Source organism: Oncorhynchus masou, chromosome 21, assembly GCF_036934945.1.
Source record: "Oncorhynchus masou masou isolate Uvic2021 chromosome 21, UVic_Omas_1.1, whole genome shotgun sequence".
Classification (NCBI taxonomy): Eukaryota; Metazoa; Chordata; class Actinopteri; order Salmoniformes; family Salmonidae; genus Oncorhynchus; species Oncorhynchus masou.
The window spans coordinates 47141401-47165275 of NC_088232.1; the positions used below are offsets into that span (position 1 = coordinate 47141401).

The 23875-nt window shown below is 41.2% G+C and overlaps 1 protein-coding gene across 7 annotated transcripts; it reads left to right on the forward strand.

The window, feature by feature from the left end:
* Positions 1–23191, forward strand: LOC135508435 (heterogeneous nuclear ribonucleoprotein R). 7 transcript variants are annotated; one of them, XR_010450796.1, is made up of 15 exons: positions 1–154; positions 3221–3378; positions 4724–4842; positions 4942–5049; positions 5165–5278; positions 5869–6048; positions 6249–6384; positions 6789–6994; positions 7183–7332; positions 7443–7564; positions 7692–8233; positions 9510–9587; positions 13398–13490; positions 13558–13612; positions 15205–23191. XR_010450796.1 is itself a non-coding variant. In XM_064928611.1 (13 exons), exons 2-12 carry the CDS (start codon positions 3225–3227, stop codon positions 9536–9538), a joined length of 1860 nt encoding a protein of 619 aa, XP_064784683.1. In that variant the 5' UTR covers positions 1–154; positions 3221–3224; the 3' UTR covers positions 9539–9587; positions 13398–23191. The 7 variants fall into 7 exon arrangements, 3 of the variants coding, with proteins under 3 accessions (XP_064784683.1, XP_064784684.1, XP_064784682.1); XR_010450794.1 differs by having other exon boundaries at positions 13398–13612; XR_010450795.1 differs by having other exon boundaries at positions 13558–23191.
* The last annotated feature ends 684 nt before the right edge of the window (positions 23192–23875 follow it).

Consider the following 23875-nt stretch of genomic DNA (forward strand, 5'->3'; position numbering starts at 1 on the left):
GCGAGAAAGGGGCGTGAACGAGCGCCAGAGCGGTCATTCTCCGATGTGCAAACCCAAATAAACAAGAATCACAATTTCTCGGGACACTTTTGTTCACATTTGGCATTTCGTGACAATTTTAACTTTTTTTTTAAATACTGGGATTTGTGGAGCGGTAAGTGCTTCCAGGTTTTGTTATTCATGATCGGGAAGGATTAGCAAAATGGGCTGTTGAAATTGCGATACTGTAGCAACTAGCTAGAGCGATTAGGCCCCAGTGTTGGACACTAGTTAATCATGGGGGGGAAACACCTGAAATCAAATGGAATGTAATCGATGCCTTTTGATCTTCATTTTTAATTGCATATGTACTGGTATTAATGTAGCGAATGGCCAATTATGCTCAGTCGATGGGGGGCGGGTCTGCTTAGCTTTGTGTACAACAGACGAGCCCACGTCCCAGACATACCAGCCAGACATGCATCGTGCAACCCAGCTAGTTGTAACGTTAGCCAGATGTACCTCCCACATGCAAAATATATTTCAACCGACTAGCTTAGCTACTTGTCGCACTTTTCAGTTAAAAGTAACATTGTAATATCGTGCTTGAATTTCATAGATTGAAGTGCATCTCGGTTAGCAATCTAGCACGTGAATGGTGTATTACCTCATACTTGTAATATAGCGCGCGAAAAAGTATCCAGTTGGCTGTCTGGTCGACACTGGCACTCATTTTTGTGTGTAGTTTTACAGTATGTAACCGTTGACAAATCAATACACAGGTACATGGTGAACGTGTGTGTGTGTGTATATAAAGAGTATACAATGGACAGTTGGGCTAGGGGGTAAAATAACACATCACATTACACTGGCACTTAACTTCTGCTTGGTTGGCTCCAATGATGTGTAAAGTCTGTATTGCGAATGCAATGTAATAGCCAATGAGAGGCTTTGACGCCACCGGTTGCCATATTGGTACTCCTCAGCAGCAGTCATCCACAGGAATGAATTGAGTTCCACAGTAGTTCAGTAAGATGTTACAAGGACAAAATTACATGTATTTAAGTATTTGTTGTTGTGGGGACAGTAGTACTCCTTAAAAAATACTATAATCTCTTAAAGATAAATTTTCACCTAAAATTACATACCCAAATCTAACTGCCTGTAACTCAGGCCCTGAAGCAAGGATATGCATATTCTTGTAACCATTTGAACTGAAACACTTTGAAGTTTGTGGAAATGTGAAAGGAATGTAGGATAATATAACACAATAGATCTGGTAAAAGATCATGCAAAGAAAAAAAAACTTTTATTTATTTTTTGGTATAATCTTTGAAATGCAAGAGAAAAGCCATGTGTTATTCCAGCACAGCTGCAATTTAGATTTTGGCCACTAGATGGTAGCAATGTATGTGCAAAGTTTTAGACTGATCCAATAAACCATTGCATTTCTGTTAATTTTTTTGTATCAAGACTGCCCAAATGTGCCTAATTTGTTTATTAATAACTTTCATGTTCAAAACTGTGCACTCGCCTAAAACAATAGCATGGCATTCTTTCACTTTAATAGCTACTGTAAATTGGACAGTGCAATTAGAATAACAATAATTTAAGCTTTCTGCCAATATCAGATATGTCTATGTCCTGGGAAATGTTCTTGTTATTACAACCTCATGCTAATCACATTAGCCTACATTAGCTCAACTGTTCCCTGGACTGGACACCGATCACAAAGAAGTTTTAAAGACGTCCTCCGGAACTTTGGCGACTACTAAGTCTTTTTTAAACCACCCGCTTTGGTCTGGATGTGTCAATGTGTAGTTCATGCGTGCATAATCTATGAGCAGAACTACTGTTTTTCCTCAATAGCGGAGTTGCATAAAGCTGGTGTTTCCCATGTACTTACCACAAATTCCTCGTTTTGCAAAATTAGCAGTATTGTACATAGCTCTCTCCATTGCGCTTTTTTTGTATGGTCATTGGAGTATACATGATCTCAATTTTAGTTTCAAGACACCAGCAATTTGGAAAAACTAAAATGTAGATTGTGCTGATTTATTGGCACGTTGAACCATATCATGCGCAGTAGTTTAAAAACTCAGTAGATAGTGCTAAGACAATGAGCTTGTTCGACTGACTGATCTACAAAGAACCTCGAACCATAAATAACTACTCATTATTATTTGTAGGTCAGTCAATCACAATTTGCCCATGATACATTACAGTTTTGGTCTTCTCGAACAAGGCCAATGATGTCATATCTGAATTTTGCCATCTTTATGCATGTTCCCCATTAGCCACAAAATCTCTGCACCATTTCCCTACATTTCCCCCCACGTGTGCCAGCCCCCTAGCAATTCGAGTTCTAGCCAATGACCTTCAGCCCCTCGCCATTTGAGTGACATCTAGCAAGATGCACATACATCAGAGTGAGTGAGAGAGCAATGACATGGTGCACATTGCAGTGCACATATGTGATGTAGTACACAACTTTGGGGACCACTTTTGGCTCGTGAGTGCTACTTTCAGAACTACTGACTAAAAGTAACCTACTTGAAATATATATTTTTGATTTTTACTTCTTCGTTTAGTTCACATAATATAATAAAAAAATATGCATTAAGGTGTCTGTAATAGAATATACTTTGCAGAAACGACTGTAGACATTAATAAACACATCTTTATAGCTTCCAAAATCTATTATTTGAAAAAAATAATAATAATAATTACAATGGAGGAGTATGAATGGCTGCTTGGTGGCTTCAGTACTGTGCCCCCTGTCAGACATCAGTGGTTGACTCTATAACAATGCTCTGTAGATAGATAGCCAGCTAGCTAGCTAACTTATTACCAAGCTGAACTTTCCGTATTTCTATGATTCACATTTAAAAATGTATCCACTGAATTTCTGTCGACGGAGGCTTGATAATTATTCCCCTGCTGTGCAGGTTTATTGGACTCTTGCATGACGATGACATTAGCTAGCTAACGGTGGGTCAGGTGGCAATGGCAAATAAATAGGCCTATTGCATCACAGTTGCATTTTACCCAATACCTAACATGTTCATATCCATAATTGGGCAGTAAATAGTATTCTACTCGTTGTAGAGTAGCTGGTATTGTATTATCATGTCTTACATATTGTTTGTGAATGCGCAGCATAGGTGATGTATAGGCCTGCTTCTTCATTTGCTGTCTAGTCCCCTGGTATCTCTTTTGATTCACATCATTTGACCCAAAGGAGAATGGCAGCTGAAGTGAATGGCAGTTCTGCTCCAGTTAAGGAGGAAGACGAACCAATGGACATAACTGTAACACACACAGAGAACTACCAGACACTCATAGACGCAGGCCTTCCACAGAAAGTGGCGGAGAGCCTGGATAAGATATTTCAGACTGGTAAGTGCAAAGGGCGGGGGTTGTTCTCACTACTTCTTGATTGCATTGCATGATATTTCGTAAGACATCATAATGTATATTTCTGCAAGCTCAAGAAGACTATCAACCAAAGGATTCCACCTTGGTCAGCGGTATGATGTGAATCACGTTGAGTGAAGGAGTCAGTGAGCGTTGAGCTCATAGCAGTGTAATGGTGACTTACAGAGAGAGCCCTCTCCCCCGGGCGTCATCATCATGTTTCAGTGACTCTCACCAGGAATGTATGACGTAGTTGTGACCCTATAAATAGAACGGAGTGGCTGCCGATCCAACTTTTCCTGAACCGTTCTTCCCGACAACTAAAGGTCAGAGAGGGCCTGCGCATGTACAGGATGCTCTATGTAGATTGTTTTATGTTGCTGCTGCCCCTTCCTCTCCGCGTCGATGATCGGACATCTTTGCCTGGTGTAGCCTACAGACGTTGACATGTTGTACAATAGACATGATTGACTTATTGTACAACAAAAATGTTGTCTGTTGTAACAGTAGGTTATTGCAAGCATAAGCACAACACAAAAAGGCAGTCTAAGTAACGATTTCATGTTCTTTTTTCAGGAGGCTGTATACATGCGACAATTTAGACAGCATCTCAACTAGGAGCAAGACACAGACACGCAGTCTATATAGCGATTTAATGTTATTTTTTTCACCATCACTGCAAACATTTGCAAAGCAGGGGGCAGACAAGCAGTCAAAGTAGCAGTGTTATTTTTCTTTAGCTTCTCAGGCTACATTATGGAAGCATAACTATGAAGATGACATTATCAGAAATGTACACGTGTGACTTAAACGCAGATTGTTTTGCCCCAATGCGTTGTGTAAACTGCGCCCCTGCTTGTGCTATGGCATTATCCTTAGTTTCAACAGACAGGATGTAGCCTACACCCTAAATTAGCCTACTTTACTATGTTCATTCTAATAGCCGCATGTTCAGAAATATGAGGCAGAGGCGTAGCCTACATGATCATGTAGATACAATTGGTTGAGGGTTCATAAGAGGGTGGGTTAAGCGAGAAATGTGAAGGGGGAGGTTGAGCAGCAGCTATGCTAAAAAAAAAAAAAAATGTGTCCGTAAATGAATACATGCAAAAGAATGTAAATTGGATCTTCAGCTCTCGGGGCAAAAAAAACAAGGGGGCATGGTGATTACCTGCGGATCCGCAGACTCCGCCTAAATAGAATTCTCTCTCTCTGTCTCACTCTTTCTCTGTCTCTGTCTGTGTGGTTGTGTGTGTGTGTGTGTGTGTGTGTGTGTGTGTGTGTGTGTGTGTGCGTGTGCGTGTGCGTGTGCGTGTGCGCATCCCAGGACTGGTGGCTTACGCTGACCTGGACGAGAGAGCCATCGACGCCCTGAGGGAGTTCAATGAGGAGGGAGCCCTGTCAGTGTTACAGCAGTTCAGGGAGAGTGACCTGTCACATGTGCAGGTGAGTGGTCCTGTCCACACTGTCGCTCAAGAGTAGTCATACAAAGACGCAACAAGGTATAAAAGTGATTTACACTAAACGCTATTGGTCCTCTCTCAGAACAAAAGTGCATTTCTCTGTGGTGTGATGAAGACATACCGACAGCGAGAAAAGCAAGGAAGTAAAGTTCAAGAATCCACAAAGGGTCCAGATGAGACGAAGATAAAGGTGAACAAATTGTTTCTTCTTTTCTCATTGAGTTCCATAAGCTTATGTTTTAACAATGATGGACAGATGGACTAAAGGTCTCTGAGTGAATGTATCTGTCGTTGATATGGTTTAGGCTCTTCTGGAAAGAACAGGTTACACTTTGGACGTCACCACAGGACAGAGGAAGTATGGGGGGCCTCCACCTGACGAGGTGTACTCAGGGGCCCAGCCTGGAATCGGAACAGAGGCAAGAAGCACAACCTATTTTCTATTGTCTGTCAGTCTTCTCATGCAGGCTATTGGCTGTTAAGGAGGTGTCCTCCTCTCAATTTTGGGCAGTTGAAAAAAACATTCGCAACCTTATGGAAATAAATGCAGTTTTATTATGGTTCAACATTTTTAAGGTGCAATAAGTCAGATTTTTGTCCACAAATATATGCAAATTAAAATCTGTTATATGTAAATAATTAATGGTTAGTTAATGCCACAATGCAGTTAGAAACTTGCTAGCAAACATTGGTGCTATTGGAAGTAAATAAATACCTCACTTTGAACCACAACATTTTTAGTATAGGTAGACAAAGGAAGGAAAGTCAACTTTAAAACGTGATGTAGTTTTATTGGGATTTGCAGCTGTTGTTGGTAAGTAATGAATCTACCGGCTTCTGAAACATCTTACTCAGCCTTTAAAGTTATGATATTATCTAATATGCCTTTTCACAAATCGACCTCTTAAGTTCCTAGAGTGCTCCATCTTGTCCAAGTCAAAAATGCATTGAATACAATCAAAGCTACACAGTATGCTTGTAATTTGCCAATTTGATCTTATCAATGCAGGTATTTGTTGGCAAGATCCCCAGAGACTTGTATGAGGATGAGCTGGTGCCTCTGTTTGAGAAAGCCGGGCCCATTTGGGACCTGCGTCTAATGATGGACCCCCTCCTTTCGGGTCAGAACAGAGGATATGCCTTCATCACCTTCTGCAATAAAGATGCTGCCCTAGAGGCCGTCAAGCTTGTAAGATTTCCCCTTTTAATCGCCACAAGTAAAGAGCATGACTTGGTCATTTATGGTGTTTGCTTCGCGAGCCATGAACGTTGTAGACAGGTTGGTCACTGTGTCTCATCACGCCAGAGTTATCTGGGAAGTGTAAATGCATGACTTATCTGTGTGGGGGTCAATTTTGAGAACCCTTTTTGTTTATATTTTTGTTCTAGTGTGATAATTATGAAATCCGGTCTGGCAAATACCTGGGTGTCTGCATCTCTGTCGCAAACAATCGGCTGTTTGTTGGGTCAATTCCAAAGAACAAGACAAGAGAAAGCATATTGGAAGATTTCAGCAAAGTCACAGGTTAGAGAAAATCAGTACCATTGTTATATCATATTTTTTGGTGCCCTCAATTTAAATAAGGTTTTATATTTGAAACATCGGCTGACAAGTACAAGGAAATTGGAGATTCTTACATACTTTCATAGAGATTTTCAACAAGTTATTAAGTTATCTGATTCATGCTTGAATACCTGGCTTCCCCACCTAGATATAAAGATCTGCCATTCTTTCCCTATCTTCATACCGTATATTAGTTGGTGCAGCCCTGTGTGTTCTGACATTCATCCCAAATGATTTCATGAATCTATTCTTACCGGTGACCTCATGTCCTTGTCGATCATATTACACTCATATTATATAATCAGTGTAATGGAGGCTTTTCCTGTGATTCTTTTTGACCATGCACATATGTGTGCCTCCACCAGAGGGCCTCGTGGAGGTGATACTCTACCACCAGCCAGATGATAAAAAGAAGAACCGTGGCTTCTGCTTCTTAGAATACGAGGACCACAAAACTGCGGCCCAGGCCCGTCGCCGCCTCATGAGTGGCAAGGTGAAGGTGTGGGGGAACCCTGTTACTGTTGAGTGGGCAGATCCAGTAGACGAACCGGACCCAGAGATTATGGCAAAGGTAAGGTCCTGAAGATCCCCCCCTCCGTCAAGCTAGTGTCTGACTACAGCAAAGGATGTTAAATCACAGATACTGGGGAGTAGAGGAAATACCCAGATATCTTTCATGTAGAAACATTACACTTGAGAGAACTGGCCATTCTATGCCAGAGAACAACTTCTAAACTCACTGTGTTGGTCTTCCACCAGGTAAAGGTGCTGTTTGTGAGGAACCTGGCCACACCGGTCACAGAGGAGCTCCTAGAGAAAACATTCTCCCAGTTTGGGAAGTTGGAGCGGGTCAAGAAGCTGAAAGACTATGCCTTTGTGCACTTTGAGGACAGAGATGCTGCGGTGAAGGTGAGTACCGGCGTCTTCTACACCTCCTTAGAGTATGCATGCTATGTGTTTGCCTTGTGCTTGTAGAGAATCTCTGGGAAATTCACTTGGGGAAACCCATCACTGTTTAGGCAATGCAACAAATGAATGGCAAAGAATTGGAAGGCGAGGAGATAGAGATTGTTCTGGCAAAGCCTCCGGACAGGAAGAGGAAAGAGCGGCAGGCCCAGAGACAGCCAACTAGGACCACAGGGTGAGTAGAGGTTGACCGCACCTAGCCACGCCCAGTCCGCTTGGAGTGGCTGGTATGACTGTATTATGATATTTTTTTGCCATTTGCCTTATTTCGTATGTCCCTGTTTGCTTTGTTGTTGTCACAGATATGATGATTACTACTATTATCCTGCTCCACGCATGCCGCCTCCCATGCGAGGCAGGGGCCGAGGTGGGAGAGGTGGCTATGCCTACCCTCCAGACTACTACGGTTACGAGGACTACTACGATGATTACTACGGGGGTGGTTACGACTACCATGACTACCGAGGTGGCTACGACGACCCTTACTACGGGGGATACGATGATGTCTACGTGCCGAGAGGAAGGGGGGGCAGGGTGAGTCGAGGTGCCCCCCCTCCCCCTAGAGGCCGAGGAGCACCACCCCCTCGTGGCAGAGGTGGCTACGTCCAAAGGGGGGCTCCTATGGGTGTACCGAGGGGAAGCCGTGGGAGCCGGGGAGGTCCACCCCAGCAGAGGGGCCGCGGCATCAGAGGGGCCAGGGGAAACCGCGGGGACAACTTGGGCGGGAAGAGGAAGGCTGACGGTTACAACCAACCGGACTCCAAGCGCCGGCAGACCAACAACCAGAACTGGGGCTCCCAACCCATTGCCCAGCAACCCCTGCAACAAGGTGGCGACTACTCTGGTAACTATGGTTACAATAATGACAACCAGGAGTTTTACCAAGATTCTTATGGGCACCAATGGAAGTAGACAAAACATGAACGGATTGGGCTTTGACAGCAACCTTTGATTGGCTGTGTGTATATATCACCCTTCACATTCAAAAGAAATAGAAACAAAATAAAAAAATGAATCAAAATGCATAAATAACATTAGAAATATGGATTTGTTGCACTACAGTACCAATATGGAGCAAAATATGAATGTAAATACATAAGCTTGCTTAATAATTTGTGCTAATCTTTTTTTTGCTTTGCTTGTGGCTACTTGGGACATTTTTTACCATTATTTTATTATTTTTTTAAATTTAAGATTTTTTTGTTTAGCTTTTTTAAGCTGGCATTTACAGGAAAAATTGGACGATCATAAAAAAAAGAAGAGAAAAATTCTTTGAGAAAGCATTTGCAATCATGAGAATCGTTCAGTGACTGGCCAGCAACCCATTCCCAGACCCCTCTCCCCATTGGACATTTTCCCTCCCAGATTTCTGATAGGTAGGCATAGGACTTTGCTTGTACATAAAGGCTTTAAACTGAAAGCTTTATTTTCAGTTTTGTTGCAGAGGTGGGGGAAAAAGGAGAGGAAAATTGCACTTTTTCATGTACCGGAATAGTTACGTAAAAGTTGTATGTTAAGCATTCGTAGAAGTAGACAAACTGTTTTTCTAAACGTATTACTACAGCTCTCAAATTTGCCCTTTTAGATAATGGGTCTGGCAAAACCTTAATCGCCAAGACAATTTGCTCTTTGATGTGTTTGTATTTATAAAAATGTTCTTGTTACATTTCAATAAAACTCAACCATACTTCATTCAATTATCAGCAATTTCAAATTCAGTTGTGTCAAGTCGTGTCATGATTAGACTAATTTTGACCTCCATGTTTGGCCTTGAATGTGAGTGATCTGAATTTTTTTTATGAAAGACACAAAGCAACTGCTTTTATTAAGATCATATAGTTATTTGACTGATGTTTTGCTATTCCAATTTGGGCATCTTTACACCAAATAGTGTAAAAGTGACATCAAAACATTTACACCGTACACCTGGCAATTCACGCAAATGTGCTATTTCCTGGCCCCTCCATTTCCCGGCAATGTAAATAGTACAGCATATTTCTCTGATATTTTTTTATCCTTTTGATTTCTTATTTAGCTACTCTCCCATTTTATTACAACTTAACAGTTTTATTTTGTGTTTTGTTTGTTTAAGTTTCTCCTTTTATTCCGAATTACCCCAGGTGAAGACGCGAGAACGGCAGCGGGTTGAGTGAGTGAGGAACACATCTATTCTCTGCTGTGTTCTTCCCCAAAGAAGGGTGAGCCTGGTTTACCTCTTCACCGCTAAACTGGCGCTACTCTCCTCTGCTGAGGGGCCTCAGCCCACTTCACTTGTTTTGCTCAGTAAAATAATGCACCACTTTTATTACATCAGCTGGTATCTGATGTTAACTCATGTTGAAAATGACTAAATTAGTTTTCTGGTAAACGCCTCTAGTAAAATAAATTGTGGTAAGGTGAATGGAAAATACTTAAGAGGTTTATGCGTGAACACAGATAATGCAGTGGTGTGTTTACTGAGCAGAACATAGAAAATAGCACTCTCCTCGTATGAGGACTACAGTAACAAAGCTTCCCCAAACTAGCGCTGCCTTTATTAGGCTACCTTGCCAGAGACCAAAGACATATTGTAGGTACAGGTTATGCAGATTAGGTGTCACCTTTTGTTGAAAGTCAAAAGTTCACTGCTGTCCTTAACAAAAACAAAAAGGGGGCAGATGAAAAAGGATCAGTCTGTGTGTATATGCTGTATTAGCGTATCACTTGATTGTTGAACGTCAAAAGCTCACTGCCATCCTGAATGAGATTCATAAAAGAGGGCAGATGAAAAGGACTATCCTGTGATTATGTGTAACTGCTGCGTCAGCCATTTTTTTTGTTTGGGTTCACCTTAAAAGAGTGAATTAAAGCCAACATTCAACTGCGTTCCTGCACTTGGGACAATCCTGCTTTATAGACCTATCATGGCCTCATGTTCCAAATGCTCATGTCTAAATTTGGCAAAACAAATCTGAAGATAGAGATAAATGTTTTCCTGCTCACCATTTGGAATCTGGAGGACTAATGCAATTGGAATCTTATGTCTACTGAACGTCTCGTGGAAGGGCCACACGATTGGCTAATCTGTTTGTACTGACAGATTGGATACTGTTGCCCCATAATGGATCTTTGGAAGTACATATGGACTTCATGATCACTGTTCATTGTCTCTACTCTGGCACCCTGTCTCGGGCTTATTCAGATATAGATCTATTCAAATTTGCCAAACATAATCAGTTTAAGGGCACAGAAATTACAATTTGCCTTGGAGTTGAACCAACAACCCCCCCCTAAGTCATCTGTTTATACACTCACATTACTTCCCTGATCAGATAGCTGTTTTCTGACAGACTATTGGGCACAGAGTTCCATGCTGATTTAGATGGACGGAATAAAGCCAGTTACTGTTGTATTATAGACAGAATAGGTTTTGTTTAGAATAGGACCACTTGTCTCATGTTTATCACCATGTTGGAGTTTAGTGAATAGTGATATTTGATGTGTTACTGTTTTCAATACAATGGTGTCTGGCATGAGTTTTTTTCTCCTAATACAGTTGATGGTCGACTTTTATAAGAGAGCCAACTGTGATAATATAATCACATTCTGTTCATTATTAATATAGACTTGAATGTTCAAAAATGAAATGTATTATATATTACATAATACATTTATTATAATTGATTATCCAGCTTACAGCGCTCCAGGCTGGATACTCACGTCCTCTCATTCACAGCTAGCAATGCTAATACATTTCAAAAGTAAAATGAAAAGTAGCTAAGTATCTGACCGTACCCAACCCCAGAGTAAATCCTGTTGCTGTACCTTTTGCTGTTTGATTCAACTGTGAGGCAATCTATTGGATATGCTTATTTATTTATCTTTTTAGTGGAGAGTCATATCCTGGAGTGGGCTATGAATTTTTACTCAGTGTTATTCCTGACATATCAGCCCTCCACCGTTCCGTATCGTATAGTTTTGACCCGTACCCTAATGTGCGTCTGCGCAAATGTTATCTTATGCTAAAAGAATTACATGATGGTCCCTGCACATATATGGTCCCAGGCATTTTTATGTGAAATTTGTATACCTATAGAGTACCAGTCAAAAGTTTGGACACACCCACTCATTCAAGGGTTTTTCAATATTTGTACTTTTTTCTACATTGTAGAATAATAGTGAAGTTATTGGCACTATGAAATAACACATATGGAATCATGTAGTAACCAAAAAAGTGTTAAACAAATCAAAATGTATTTTAACAAGTGTGCCGTGTAAAAAGTTAATTTATGGAATTGTTCCTTCTTAATGCATTTGAGCCAATTAGTTTTGTTATGACATGGTATACAAAAGATAGCCCTATTTAGTAAAAGACCAACTCTATATTATGGCAAGGACAGCTCAAATAAGTAAAGAGAGACGACAGTTCATCATTACTTTAAGACATGAAGGTCAGTCATTGCGGAAAATATCAAGAACCTTGAAAGTTTCTTCAAGTTTTTTCAAAAACCATCAAGTGCTATGATGAAACTGGCTCTCATGAGGACCACCACAGGAAAGGAAGAGCCAGATTTACCTATGCTGCATAGGATAAGTTCATTAGAGTTACCAGCCTCAGAAATTGCAGCCCAAATAAATGCTTCACAGAGTTCAAGTGTTAGACACATCTCAACATCAACTGTTCAGAGGAGACTGTGTGAATTAGGCCTTCAAGGTTGAATTGCTGCAAAGAAACCACTACTAAAGGACACCAATAAGAAGAAGAGACTTGCTTGGGCCAAGAAACACGAGCAATGGACATTAGACTGGTGGAAATCTCTCCTTTGGTCTGATGAGTCCAAATTTGAGATTTTTGGTTCCAATGATCTCCGCATGTGTGGTTCCCACCGTGAAGCATGGAGGAGGGGGTATGGAGGTGCTTTGCTGGTGACACTGTCTGTGATTTATTTAGAATTCAAGGCACACTAACCAGCATGGCTACCACAGCATTCTGCAGCGTTACGGCATCTCATCTGGTTTGGGTTTAGTGGGACTATCATTTGTTTTTCAGCAGGAAATTATCCAACACACCTCCAGGCTATGTAAGGGCTATTTGACCAAGAAGGAGAGAGATGGAGTGCTGCATCAGATGATCTGGCCTCTACAATCACCCGACCTCAACCCAATTGAGATGGTTTGGGATGAGTTGGACCGCAGAGTGAAAAGCAGCTAGAAAAGCAGCTAGAAAAGCAGCCAACAAGTGCTCAGCATATGTGAGAACTCCTTCAAGACTTGGATAAGCATTCCTCTTGAAGCTGGTTGAGAGAATGCCAAGACTGTGCAAAGCTGTTGTCAAGGCTACTTTGAAGAATCAAAAATAGATTTGTTTAACACTTTTTTGCTTACTACAATGATTCTATATGAGTAATTTGATTGTTTTGATGTCTTCACTATTATTCTACAATGTAGAAAGAAAAACCGTTGAATGAGTAGGTGTGTCCAAACTTTTGACTGGTACTGTATATTGTTCCACATGTATTTTGCCCTGTTATCTCTTGTATGTAAGCTTTTGAGAGTTGTCTTGTTGATGCTGTATATGACTATGAAATGGAAGTCCTATGTAAATTCATCAAACTTTGGTTCACACAAGCACCCTTATCTCTGAATAAGGATCTGAATGTTGCTAATTTCAAATTAATTGATAAACACTGGATAACATAATATACAGAATATATATTTTATGCTCAATTTGCAATGCAATGCAATTTTGCAATTAGAACCAAATGATCTCTCAACCAGAAGCCAAATACAATAGATTATTACCATGCTACAAAAGATTCCAACAAACAAATGGTGCCAATGCACTAGCTACACCTAACTTTAGAAATTCACGACCAAACCGTTTTAATTCTCAACCCAGTGGTTCCAAAAAACAAAAAGGAATCAACAAAAGAATCGGATTAATTTCAGATGACTTCCAGGAGGAGTGATGTAGGTACTTCTCTATCGTATTTTAACTCCTTGCTTTTGTCACCTGGCTTATCTATCAGGATGCGTGTCCGAGGTGGCCCCGACCCAGTCTTGTCACGATGTGGACTTGCTAGGTGGGGCTCCCAGACAGAGGCAGCTGTAAGGACTACGGGGTAAGTTTAGGATGTTTTCTTCCCAAACCATTGTTCTCTTTCACTGTCTTTCTCTCCCTCTGTTCAGGTCTCACCAAATCCCTGTGGGGATTAAGATGCGGAAAGAAAATGTCAGTGTCTGGGTGAGTTTAGGTAGAGAGAAAAGTACTGTATCCCTCAATACACAGTTAGAGAAGTTAACTTTGGAGTTGGAAGAAATGTTGAGTTACTTGGAGAAAGAATACAGTATATGATTCAGAATACCAAAAATAGTAATTCTGTTCATTATCAAAAGCCTTAGTTTACAGAAACTTACTCTAAACACTACTTTTATCAAATGTAATGTGTCGTAAGGATTAGCAAAAATAGCTGCCTGTGGCAATTACCTTTTAGAGGTGAAAACAAGAGCTCTGTCTCCAGTCTAAAGAACGACAGACCACATTATAAATGCTTTGGGTTCGAGCTTGAAGCTGTTAGAGCTTACTCCAATTGCATATCAGCTCCCAGTTTTGGAGTTTTTTCTCCCTGGAATTACATTTATTGCTCTATGATTCTCTGGAATACAATTCGTTGCTCTATGATTCTCTGTAATACAATTTGTTGCTCTATGATTCTCTGGAATTCAATGCGTTGCTCTATGATTCTCTGTAATACAATTTGTTGCTCTATGATTCTCTGGAATTCAATTCGTTGCTCTATGATTCTCTGGAATACAATTTGTTGCTCTATGATTCTCTGGAATTCAATTTGTTGCTCTATGATTCTCTGGAATTCAATTCGTTGCTCTATGATTCTCTGGATTTTAATTCGTTGCTCTATGATTCTCTGGAATTCAATTTGTTTCGCTATGATTCTCTGGAATTCAATTCCTTGCTCAGGATAGACCCAGATGCAGACAGTTCAAATCTCAGCTGTTTATTACAAAATGGGGCAGGCAAACGGAAGGTCCAGGGCAGGCAGAGGTCAGTAATCCAAGGCAGCTTCAATTAGGGACAGAATGGCAGGCAGGGTCAGGGTCAGGGCAGGCAGAATGGTCAGAACCAGGAGGACTAGAAAACAGAAACTAGAGATATGGGAAAACATGCTGGTAAGACTTGACAAGAGGAACTGGCAACAGACCAACAGTGGACGCAAATATAGGTACATGGGATAATGGGGGAAAATGGGATACACTTGATGGGGGGTGGAGACAAGCACAAGACAGGTGAAACAGATCAGCGAGTGACAGCTCTATAATTCTCTGGAATTCAATTTGTTGCTCTATGTTTTGTAAAAAAAAATCAAGTCAATGACCAGTAGCTAATTGAATATTTATTTATATAACTTCACTTTTCCTCTTATGGAGTTGAGAGAAAAAAAAATCTGAATTTTGCTGTCATAGCAAATTCATGGCTCCATTTATATCATAGTAGCTACAGGCACTAAAATGTTCCAAAGACCACCCAGTGGGCAAAACTTGGTTGAATAGACGTCTTCTTCTGGTCATAAACTGGTTGAAATGGACGTTGTTTTTTGTACAACTTTTTACCGACCAGAATATGATTTTTTTTATGACCACCATACGAGCAGTTGCCGATAATTCTTACCATAATTGTTAACTCTGACCACTATATTATGTGGTCATAGTTAAGACCTCATCATAACCTGATAATGCCCACCTGCTGCAAAAAGTATTGCAGAAGATAAAGTTGGAAATTGAATACATTGTTCGTTACCTTTCTATTTGTTTCCATAGGCACCAATGAAAGTTGAAATCTGCAACATATTCTTAACTAGGCAAGTCAGTTAAGAACAAATTCTTATTTTCAATGATGGCCTACAGTAGGTTAACTACTTTGTTCAGGGGCAGAAAGACAGAGTTTTACCTTGTAACCTCGGGGATGTGATCCAGCAACCTTTTGGCTACTGGCTCAATTCTCTAACCACTAGGCTACCTGCCGCCCCCATTAGATCAAGCAATGGCAAAAACAAAACTACATCACAATATTTTGCACATCTGCAAACTGTAATTGTTTCAAGATTCACCCACAGATATTACATGCATGGAAAGACTGGGACACAGAGTATATAAAGGCCCATTGCTTTTTGTATTAATGATGAATGTTATGATGGGGTAGATCCTCGTCAAGGATCTCTGAGCACAGAAGGCGAACGTGAGCGTAGTGGCCTTCTTCAAGAGTGGTGCAATGAGTCAGATCTGCTGTGAAGAGAATCAGCTTCATCACGGCAGTCAGGGGTGTATTTTAGGACTTTCCAGAGGGCCCACAACAAATCAACCTCCTGAGTTTTCTGGCTTTTCGTGACACTTACTGTAAGCATAAAAAGAGAAGAAAATAAATTACCTATTGGCATAATGTAGACATGCAAGACACCACAGAACAGTAATGCACAGTAAAATGCTGTATATTTAACAGTCAGAATCTACAAAAAAATGTCTCATTGTCTATGTTACATGTCTCAACTGCTCACATTTAACTTAGCCACTACACTAGTGTGCACACGAGTGGTAGCAGAGGCATTTTCTCCTCTGTCCACATTGAAGACCAGATTACAGTAGAAAAAAGGCTTCAAAAAGGGTTCTTTGGCTGTCTCCATTGGATAACCCTTTTTGTTTCCAGATAAGGGTTTTACCTAGAACCAAAAGGGTTCTACCTGGAACCAAAAAGGGATTCTTTAAAGGGTTCTACTTTAGGGTCTACCGAATAACCATTTTACGTTCTTTTTTTCTTAGCGTGTATCATAGTCGATGGCTATAGATTTAAGGAGGGGTGGTTCTCTCTCCTTTCCTTGGGATGTGGCAGAATAGGTCCCTGGTAACTGAGTGGGTGGCTAAGCACTGCAGTAGAGGCCAGGCATAAGGTCATTGACATGTTTCAGGAACTGTAAAGACATAGATGAACCATTAACCATGATTATCCATTAGATAATCATGGTTAATGGTCAAATGGCACTATTCCTGAAAAAGGTCATCAGTCTGTGACATTCACATTACATTATGCCCACGTTGGAGGATGTTCTTTACAAGCTCCCGAAGGCCAGAGTCTTCACGCTCTTGGACGCCAGAGATGCCTTTCTGCAGTGCAAGCTCAACGAGCCCAGCAGCTACATGACCACCTTTTGGACACCCTGGGGCAGGAAGAGGTGGTTGAAGTTCCCGTTTGGTGTCTCCGTGGCTCCAGAGGTGTATCAGCGGAAACAGCATGAGCTGTTGATGGGACTCAGTGGCGTGGAACCCATAGCAGATGATATCCTCGTAGTGAGCTATGAGGACAGTGATGAGGAGGCAGAATGTGACCATGACGCCAAGCTGCTGGCCCTGATGGACAGATGCAGACAGGTCAAGCTAAGGCTAAGCATAAAAAAGCTTCAGTTTAAAGTGCCAGAGTTCCGTTTTCATGGGCACATCTTGTCCTCCACCGGATTGAAGGTGGATCCTGAGAAAGTGAAGGCTGTCTTGGAAATGCCCCAAATTCATCAACGTGCCACACACCACTTTGCAATGAGCTGGAGGCAGTATGCATTATGAAAACATATACTTAATTGTTTGGAACCTGAAGGTTTTATTACATATTACAAGGCAAGCAGGAGGGCCAGCCTGTGGCAATCGCCCCTAGGGCACTCACTCCAACAGAGCTGAACTATGCCCAGATAGAGAAGGAGTGCCTCAGCATTGTGTTTGCATGCCAACGCTTCCACCACTACCGGTACGGGAGCAACAACATTACCACGGTGACAGATCACAAGCCCCTTATTGCTATATTCAGCAAGCCTCTCCTGAATGCCCTGAAATGACTGCAGAGCATGCTACTGGCCCTACAAAACTACAACCTCAAGCAGAGACAACAGCAGAGACAACGATCAAACGCTGCAAGGCTCAGCTTGCCAGTTATAGTCATCCAGATAGGGTAATTTCAGATAATGGACCCCAATTCTCTGAATTTGAGTTCTGAAAATTTGCTGCAGAATGGGAATTCGAGCACGTCACCTCATCACCACGACACCCAAAACCTAATGGGAAGGCGGAGTCGGCAGTCAAAATCGCAAAAAACCTCTGCAAAAAGGCTCTGCGAGAGGGCAAAGATGCCTGGAAAGCAATCCTGCATTGGCGCAATACCCCGACAGAATGCATGGATAGCAGCCCGGCACAGCGCCTCATGACACGGCGCTTAAAGCAGCTCTGCCAGTAGCCAGCACTCTCTTGGAGCCATGTGTGGTGACAGATGTGCTGTTGAAGCTACTTCACAGGGTAGCCTAGTGGTTAGAGTGTTGGACTAGTAGCCGAAAGGTTGCCAGTTCGAATCCCCGATCTGACTAGGTAAAAATCTGTTTTTCTGCCCCTGAACAGGCAGTTAACCTGTTCCTAGGCCATCATTGAAATTAAGAATTTGTTCTTTAACTGACTTGCCTAGTAAAATAAAAATAATCAGAAGACAGGTCTCCAAGTTCATCTATAACAAATCAGCAAAAGACTTACCTGAGCTCAGGGTGGGTGAAACAGGGACCGGATGGGCCTCTGGAGACCCGGATCCTGTGTACAGAAAGTGGCACCACGCTCCTACTTGCTCAAAGTGACTGGATCCCTGTATCATCGTAACTGGGTTGACCTTCGGATTGCTGAGCCTGCACCTACTCAGAACCCTGATGGTCATAGGGGTCGGGTCGCATGACAAAAGACGGAACCCCAGCAAGTCACATGGGGCCTGAGGTACTGGGCAAAGAGCCAGGTGATCACAGGTCGGCCGCTCCCTCGCCCATCAATGCTCCCCTTAAGACAGTCAGGTGACACGCCTGTGCGGGAACCCGCAGACAAGCCTCCTGCCTTTTCACGCTACGGGTGTCCACCAAAAATACTTGATCTGTATTCTGTTCATGTTGGAAATTATTACTAGGTTTGTTTTGTTAAGGAGTTGACAGCTCCTGTCCTATTTTATAACTGGGAAGTTGGTATGGGTGTAAAATGGCACGGTGATGCCATCTGTTGGTAAATGTTAATTACTTCAACTCCAGTGTTTTTACCGGTGTGCTTGAGATATCCGGATCTATTGCAATGTACTGAACAAGACTGGTTACTCGCATCAATGCGGAGACCAGAGTAATATGATTCTACCGGAATCGGGAAGTGCTCGGCCCGCATGGAGCTCCTTGAGTCCGAGTCCATCCCTAATCCCCTGAGTGTCAAACGGAATAGGCCCGAGCCCAGTGTGTTGACTGGGTACACTATGCCATGAGACGCTAACCCAATTTGGTGCACTCTGACAGCTATTGTTTGCCAACTGTGTTAAGCCGAGTCATGCAAAACCTGCTGAAAAATAAGATTTGAATAATTGTAAAGGTTCTAGTGTCTTATATCCAATGGGTGCAGAGCAGAGTTTCCTTTAAGAAAATGTGGCACTGGACATTTGACCGACAACATTTGAATTTACCGGACCAAGATGCATTGGGTGCGTAACCTGATTAGGGCATCCACCCACGGTTCTCCAAAATCATATTTCAATTATGGTAATTAATATCAACAGAACAGAACAACAGAAAAATTGACCTATTTTATTGGTCAGTTTGTTGAGAAAGAAATAGCCAATTCCAAACAGACTCTAGGACAGTTGTGAGACGGTAGTTCCCAAATTCATACAACCAGTAGGTCTAAGCAAAAAATAAATAACAAAACGTTAAAATTTAGCTTAAAATGTTGATTAACTATTATTTATTCACATTATAAGCACAGCAATGCGCACAAGGCAGTAGGCTACGCACAAATGTTCATTCCATAATGCAATTTAATGGAAAACAACATTGTCAAAGTGCACCACACATGCGAGCAGTTTCATGTGACAGGGATGAAAATATCTGTTAAAAATTTAGAAAGCAGGGAGATCTAATATGCAACAACTAGCATGGGGTGACAATATGATTAGATTGTGCCTTTGACCACCGGACAATTAAATAAAGTTGATATAAAATAATTGCCTTCACAGATATGGTCAGATTTTGTCTTGGCCACTTAGAAGCAAGGTAAGACATGCCTCATAATATGTAGGAAAACGTTCAGGTTCCAAACAATGAAGTATATGTTTTCATAATGCATACTGCCTCCAGCTCATTGCAGAGTGGTGTGTGACACGTTGATGAAGTCGGCCTTCAGTGTGCATTTTCTGTTTGAGACGCTGAAGCAGCAACTCTCGCGCTGTCTGACAGATTTTCCGTTCGAAGGCTCTGTATCTGTATGCTTTACTCATGTGATAAATAAGATACATAACGAATATACTGTACACACGCGCCAATTTAATTAGCAAAACATATGCTAATTAACTTATAGACTGATAAGCATAGCCTGTCCAATGTATTTCTGTCGACTGGTATTCCCATCAATGAATTGGCTAAAAAGCATTCTTTTGCAATGGAATGTTTTCTTCTTCGGTGGTATATCTTTATCAGGTCTTCGGCCCACTGCGTTTTTTGCCACGTTTATACTATTACAGTCACCTTAATGCATATGCTCTTAAATTATATTTTGTGAGCTAAACATATATATATGTCACTGGCCAATACATAGCATCAACAATCTAGGGTTTATATACATCATTTGTTACAACCCCCCTAAACCTGGGCAAGATCCAGACTAAAATATGCAACAAAAATAATATTTTGATGAAGGCAAATATCGTATTCATTAGTCTACTATTTTGTTTCATGTTTAACAGAAGCCTGCCCATCATATCAAGATTAAGCTCACAAATCAAACACAGAGGATGTAATAGTTAAAAGGGAAAGAATTTGAGCTTTCTAGTGCTTATCTGTATACCAATACCAATATTAAGTTAATTACACCCTGTTAAAAGGGAGTAAACGGTGAATAGTTGTAGGCCTATTGATGAGAAAGTCACACCTGTTTCGGTAGCATGACTCGTGGCTCAACTCAAATGGCATTTGCAGTCCTTCATTCAGCAAATTCGGTAGGCTACCTTGCAACTCAAGTAGGCTTAAGTGTTTTTCCGTTAAGACGAGAAGGCAGGCTTAAACATTTCAATTAGTTGTCCGGTGTGCTACTGGCTCGAGTATGCTAGCTAGCTGTGGCTACAGTTGAATTAATTTGTCGTGAGAAAAAGGCTTGTGGAAAAATTAACTCCCTTGCATAGTTTTACCATTTTTTACCACGGCTATACATGCATGGCACTTGTGCATGAAGATCAGATTATTATGTTTGAGACATTATCAGCTTTAATTACTTAAATTTAATTTCCATTATGACTTGCATGGTTTGCATGAATCCAATTGCATTAATTAAAGCTTTTTAAATGTAGATTAGGAATGTAGGTCAGAACTGCTGGAAGCAGATCCAGAACAGGAACAGAAGCTTTTAAATCCAGTTTTAGACCACATAGACAGACTGGTGCACATTGTATCCTGGATAATGCCATGTTCAATTAATCTCAAATCAAAGTTTTTTGGTTGAGTACACAGATTTGCAGATGTTATCGCAGGTGCAGAGAAATGCTTGTGTTTCTATCTCCTACAGAGCGGTAATACCTAGCAATACAAAATGTCAGATGTCAGAGATCCTAATATAAATACAGATCTGGGAAAAATTAAGAGACCACTGCAAAATTATCCGTTTCTCTGGAAAAAAAACAATCCTCAGTGTTGGGGAACATTGTCAGAGCAGAAGGAAGCTAGATTTCTTCCAGGACAACCTTGTATGTGGCTTGACTCATGCGTCCTTCACAAAGACAAATCTGTCCGATTCCAGTCTTGCTGAAGCACCCACAGGTCATCACCGATCCTCCACCAAATTTCAGTGAGTGTGAGAGACTCTGGCTTGTAGGCCTCTCCAGGTCTCGCACTCACTGAAATTTGGTGGAGGATCCAACAGGATAATGCTCCATGCCACACAGCCAGGTCAATCAAGGTGTGGATGGAGAACACCAGATCAAGACCCTGTCATGGCCAGCCCAGTCTCCAGACCTGAACCCCATGCCAAGATGCATGAAAGCTGTGGTTGAAAATCAGGGTTATTCCACCAAATATTGATTTCTGAACTCTTCTTAAGTTGAAACATTAGTATTGTGTTGTTTAAAAATGAATATGAACTTATTTTCTTTGCATTATTCGAGGTCTGACAACACTGCATCTTTTTTTGTTATTTTGACAAGTTGTCATTTTCTGCAAATAAATGACCTAAATGACAATATTTTTATTTGGAATTTGGGAGAAATGCTGTCAGTAGTTTATAGAATAAAACAAAAATGTTCATATTACCCAAACACAGACCTATAAATAGTAAAACCGGATAAACTGATCATTTTGCAGTGGTCTCTTAAGAACACACACTGTCCTTGTGAGCATCTGGGGGCCCCGCGTCGGTGGCTCAATGTTGTTTTCCTCGAAGTGGGCAAGGGAACGCAACGTGGCTGCCTTTTCCTTTAGAATCCGTGATTGACTGACTATTTGTGTCTGACCTGTTGAATTGCAACCACTTTGTCCCTGTACTGTCGTTTTGCCTCTTTGATTGCCTTATGGAGCTCGTAGTTAGTCTTTTTGTACACGTCCATGTTCCCAGTCACCCTGCCATGGTTAAAGGTCACAAACAGTCAAAATCATGTTTTTCATGAAGTTTGATGATATTTGGATGAAACCAGATCAAATAAAGTATGATGACCAAAGTATGAAAAATGACTATTGCTTCCTCATTGATAAAGTTTGATCATAAAGTTACTGGTCCCCTCCCCCATGTCAAACACTTGGATTCAGTAGGCTGGATTATTAAGGGGATAGGGTGACATCACCCAAACTCATTTTAATACACCAATAGTGACATGATATTCCCTTACCTAATTTAAATAAGTACCGACCTTGTAACCAACATCAGAGAAGGCGTGTTTGCGGAGGGGCGAGGTTTATATAGCTAGGTAGCTACTCTACTGGTGCTGTAGGGCACTGTAGGGTGTCAACAAATATAATTTTAATTTTACACTATTCATCCATGGCAAAGATTCTGTAATTATATGTCTCGCCTTTCATCTGTGTTTGGTGTTAGCTAGTTACTGGCTAGATAGGTCTTCAGTCAGCATGGAACAAAAGGGGGAAAGAGTCGTTAAAAACTCTGATGCTGTTTTCATATCAACACATCCGTCAGTGCTGCTGTGAACTGCATGACAAGACACATGCCAAACGATTATGGGTGATATTTTAGTCAGTCAAAAGGATTATTTTACATGACTGTTCGGAACCTTTAAATGTGGCGGTTCGCACTTTCAGTTTTGGGTGAATGCTGCCATCTATCCACAGTTTTTGGTTTGGATAAGTTCTAATTGTCACAGTGAGAGCTACATTCTCTACATTCTGATGAACCCCGTCACTGAGTCTGTATACGTCGATACTATTCTCAAGAGGCGACCCGGAACATTTCCCAGTCCACGTGATCGAAACAATTTTGAAGCATAGATTCCGATTGTTCAGACCAACGTTGAACAGTCCTTACCACGGGTGCTTCCTTTTTACGTTTCTGCCTACAGGTGGGGGGAGCAGAATGGAGGTGTGATCTGATTTTCCGAAGGGAGGGTGGGGGAGGGGGTCTTTCCCACAATTCTCGCCAAACTCGAATTTCCTTCATGAAAATGTTGAACAGATTTAGCAGTACCCACAAAGTCCAGTTTGAGAGGAGACTGATTTTTATTCAAGTCGGAGAGAAAGCCATAAGTCATTCATCAATAAAAATGTAAAATTAATTTAACTCTGCTGTGTCTGACTTTTGTCTACTCTGTTCTTGTTCTGTGTATCACGTATGGTGATTTCAACTCATATTCTGAGAAATGCCAATATTTTAGGGTTTAAGGTGAAACATTCAGTGAATTCCTGGCATCATTTTATGTCCTGAGATTTGGTACTAATGTACCATCTTTTATGATTTAATGATAATTTTATTACATATTACAAACACAAGTATCTACATGGTTATTACTTCCTGCTGTTTACATCTACATGGTTATTACTTCATGTCCCAGTCCACATTCAAAATATTGTAATGTGAAACATTTTAATGAGTTGAGATTGGTTGATCTGTCGGGCATCAATGTTAGTGCGACTTTATTGACAAACTGCTGGACTGATCTGACTGCAGAGACCAAAGACCAGGCATAAGGCTGCAAAATTCTGTGAACTTTAAATAATTTCCCTGGTTTTCTAGGAATCTTGGTTGGAGGATTCCGGATTTCTTGCATATTTCCTCCTGATTCCAGGAATCCTCCAACTGGGATTTTGGGAACAACAGGGAATTTAATGAACGTTTCAGGAATTTTGCAACTTACATCTGGCAGTAGACATGGACTGATACTAAGCTGGGTTTATTGCTAAATCATTTCAGTGTGTGTAATTGTATTCCAGCTCTTTTGGGTAGTGAATACCAAATCTAC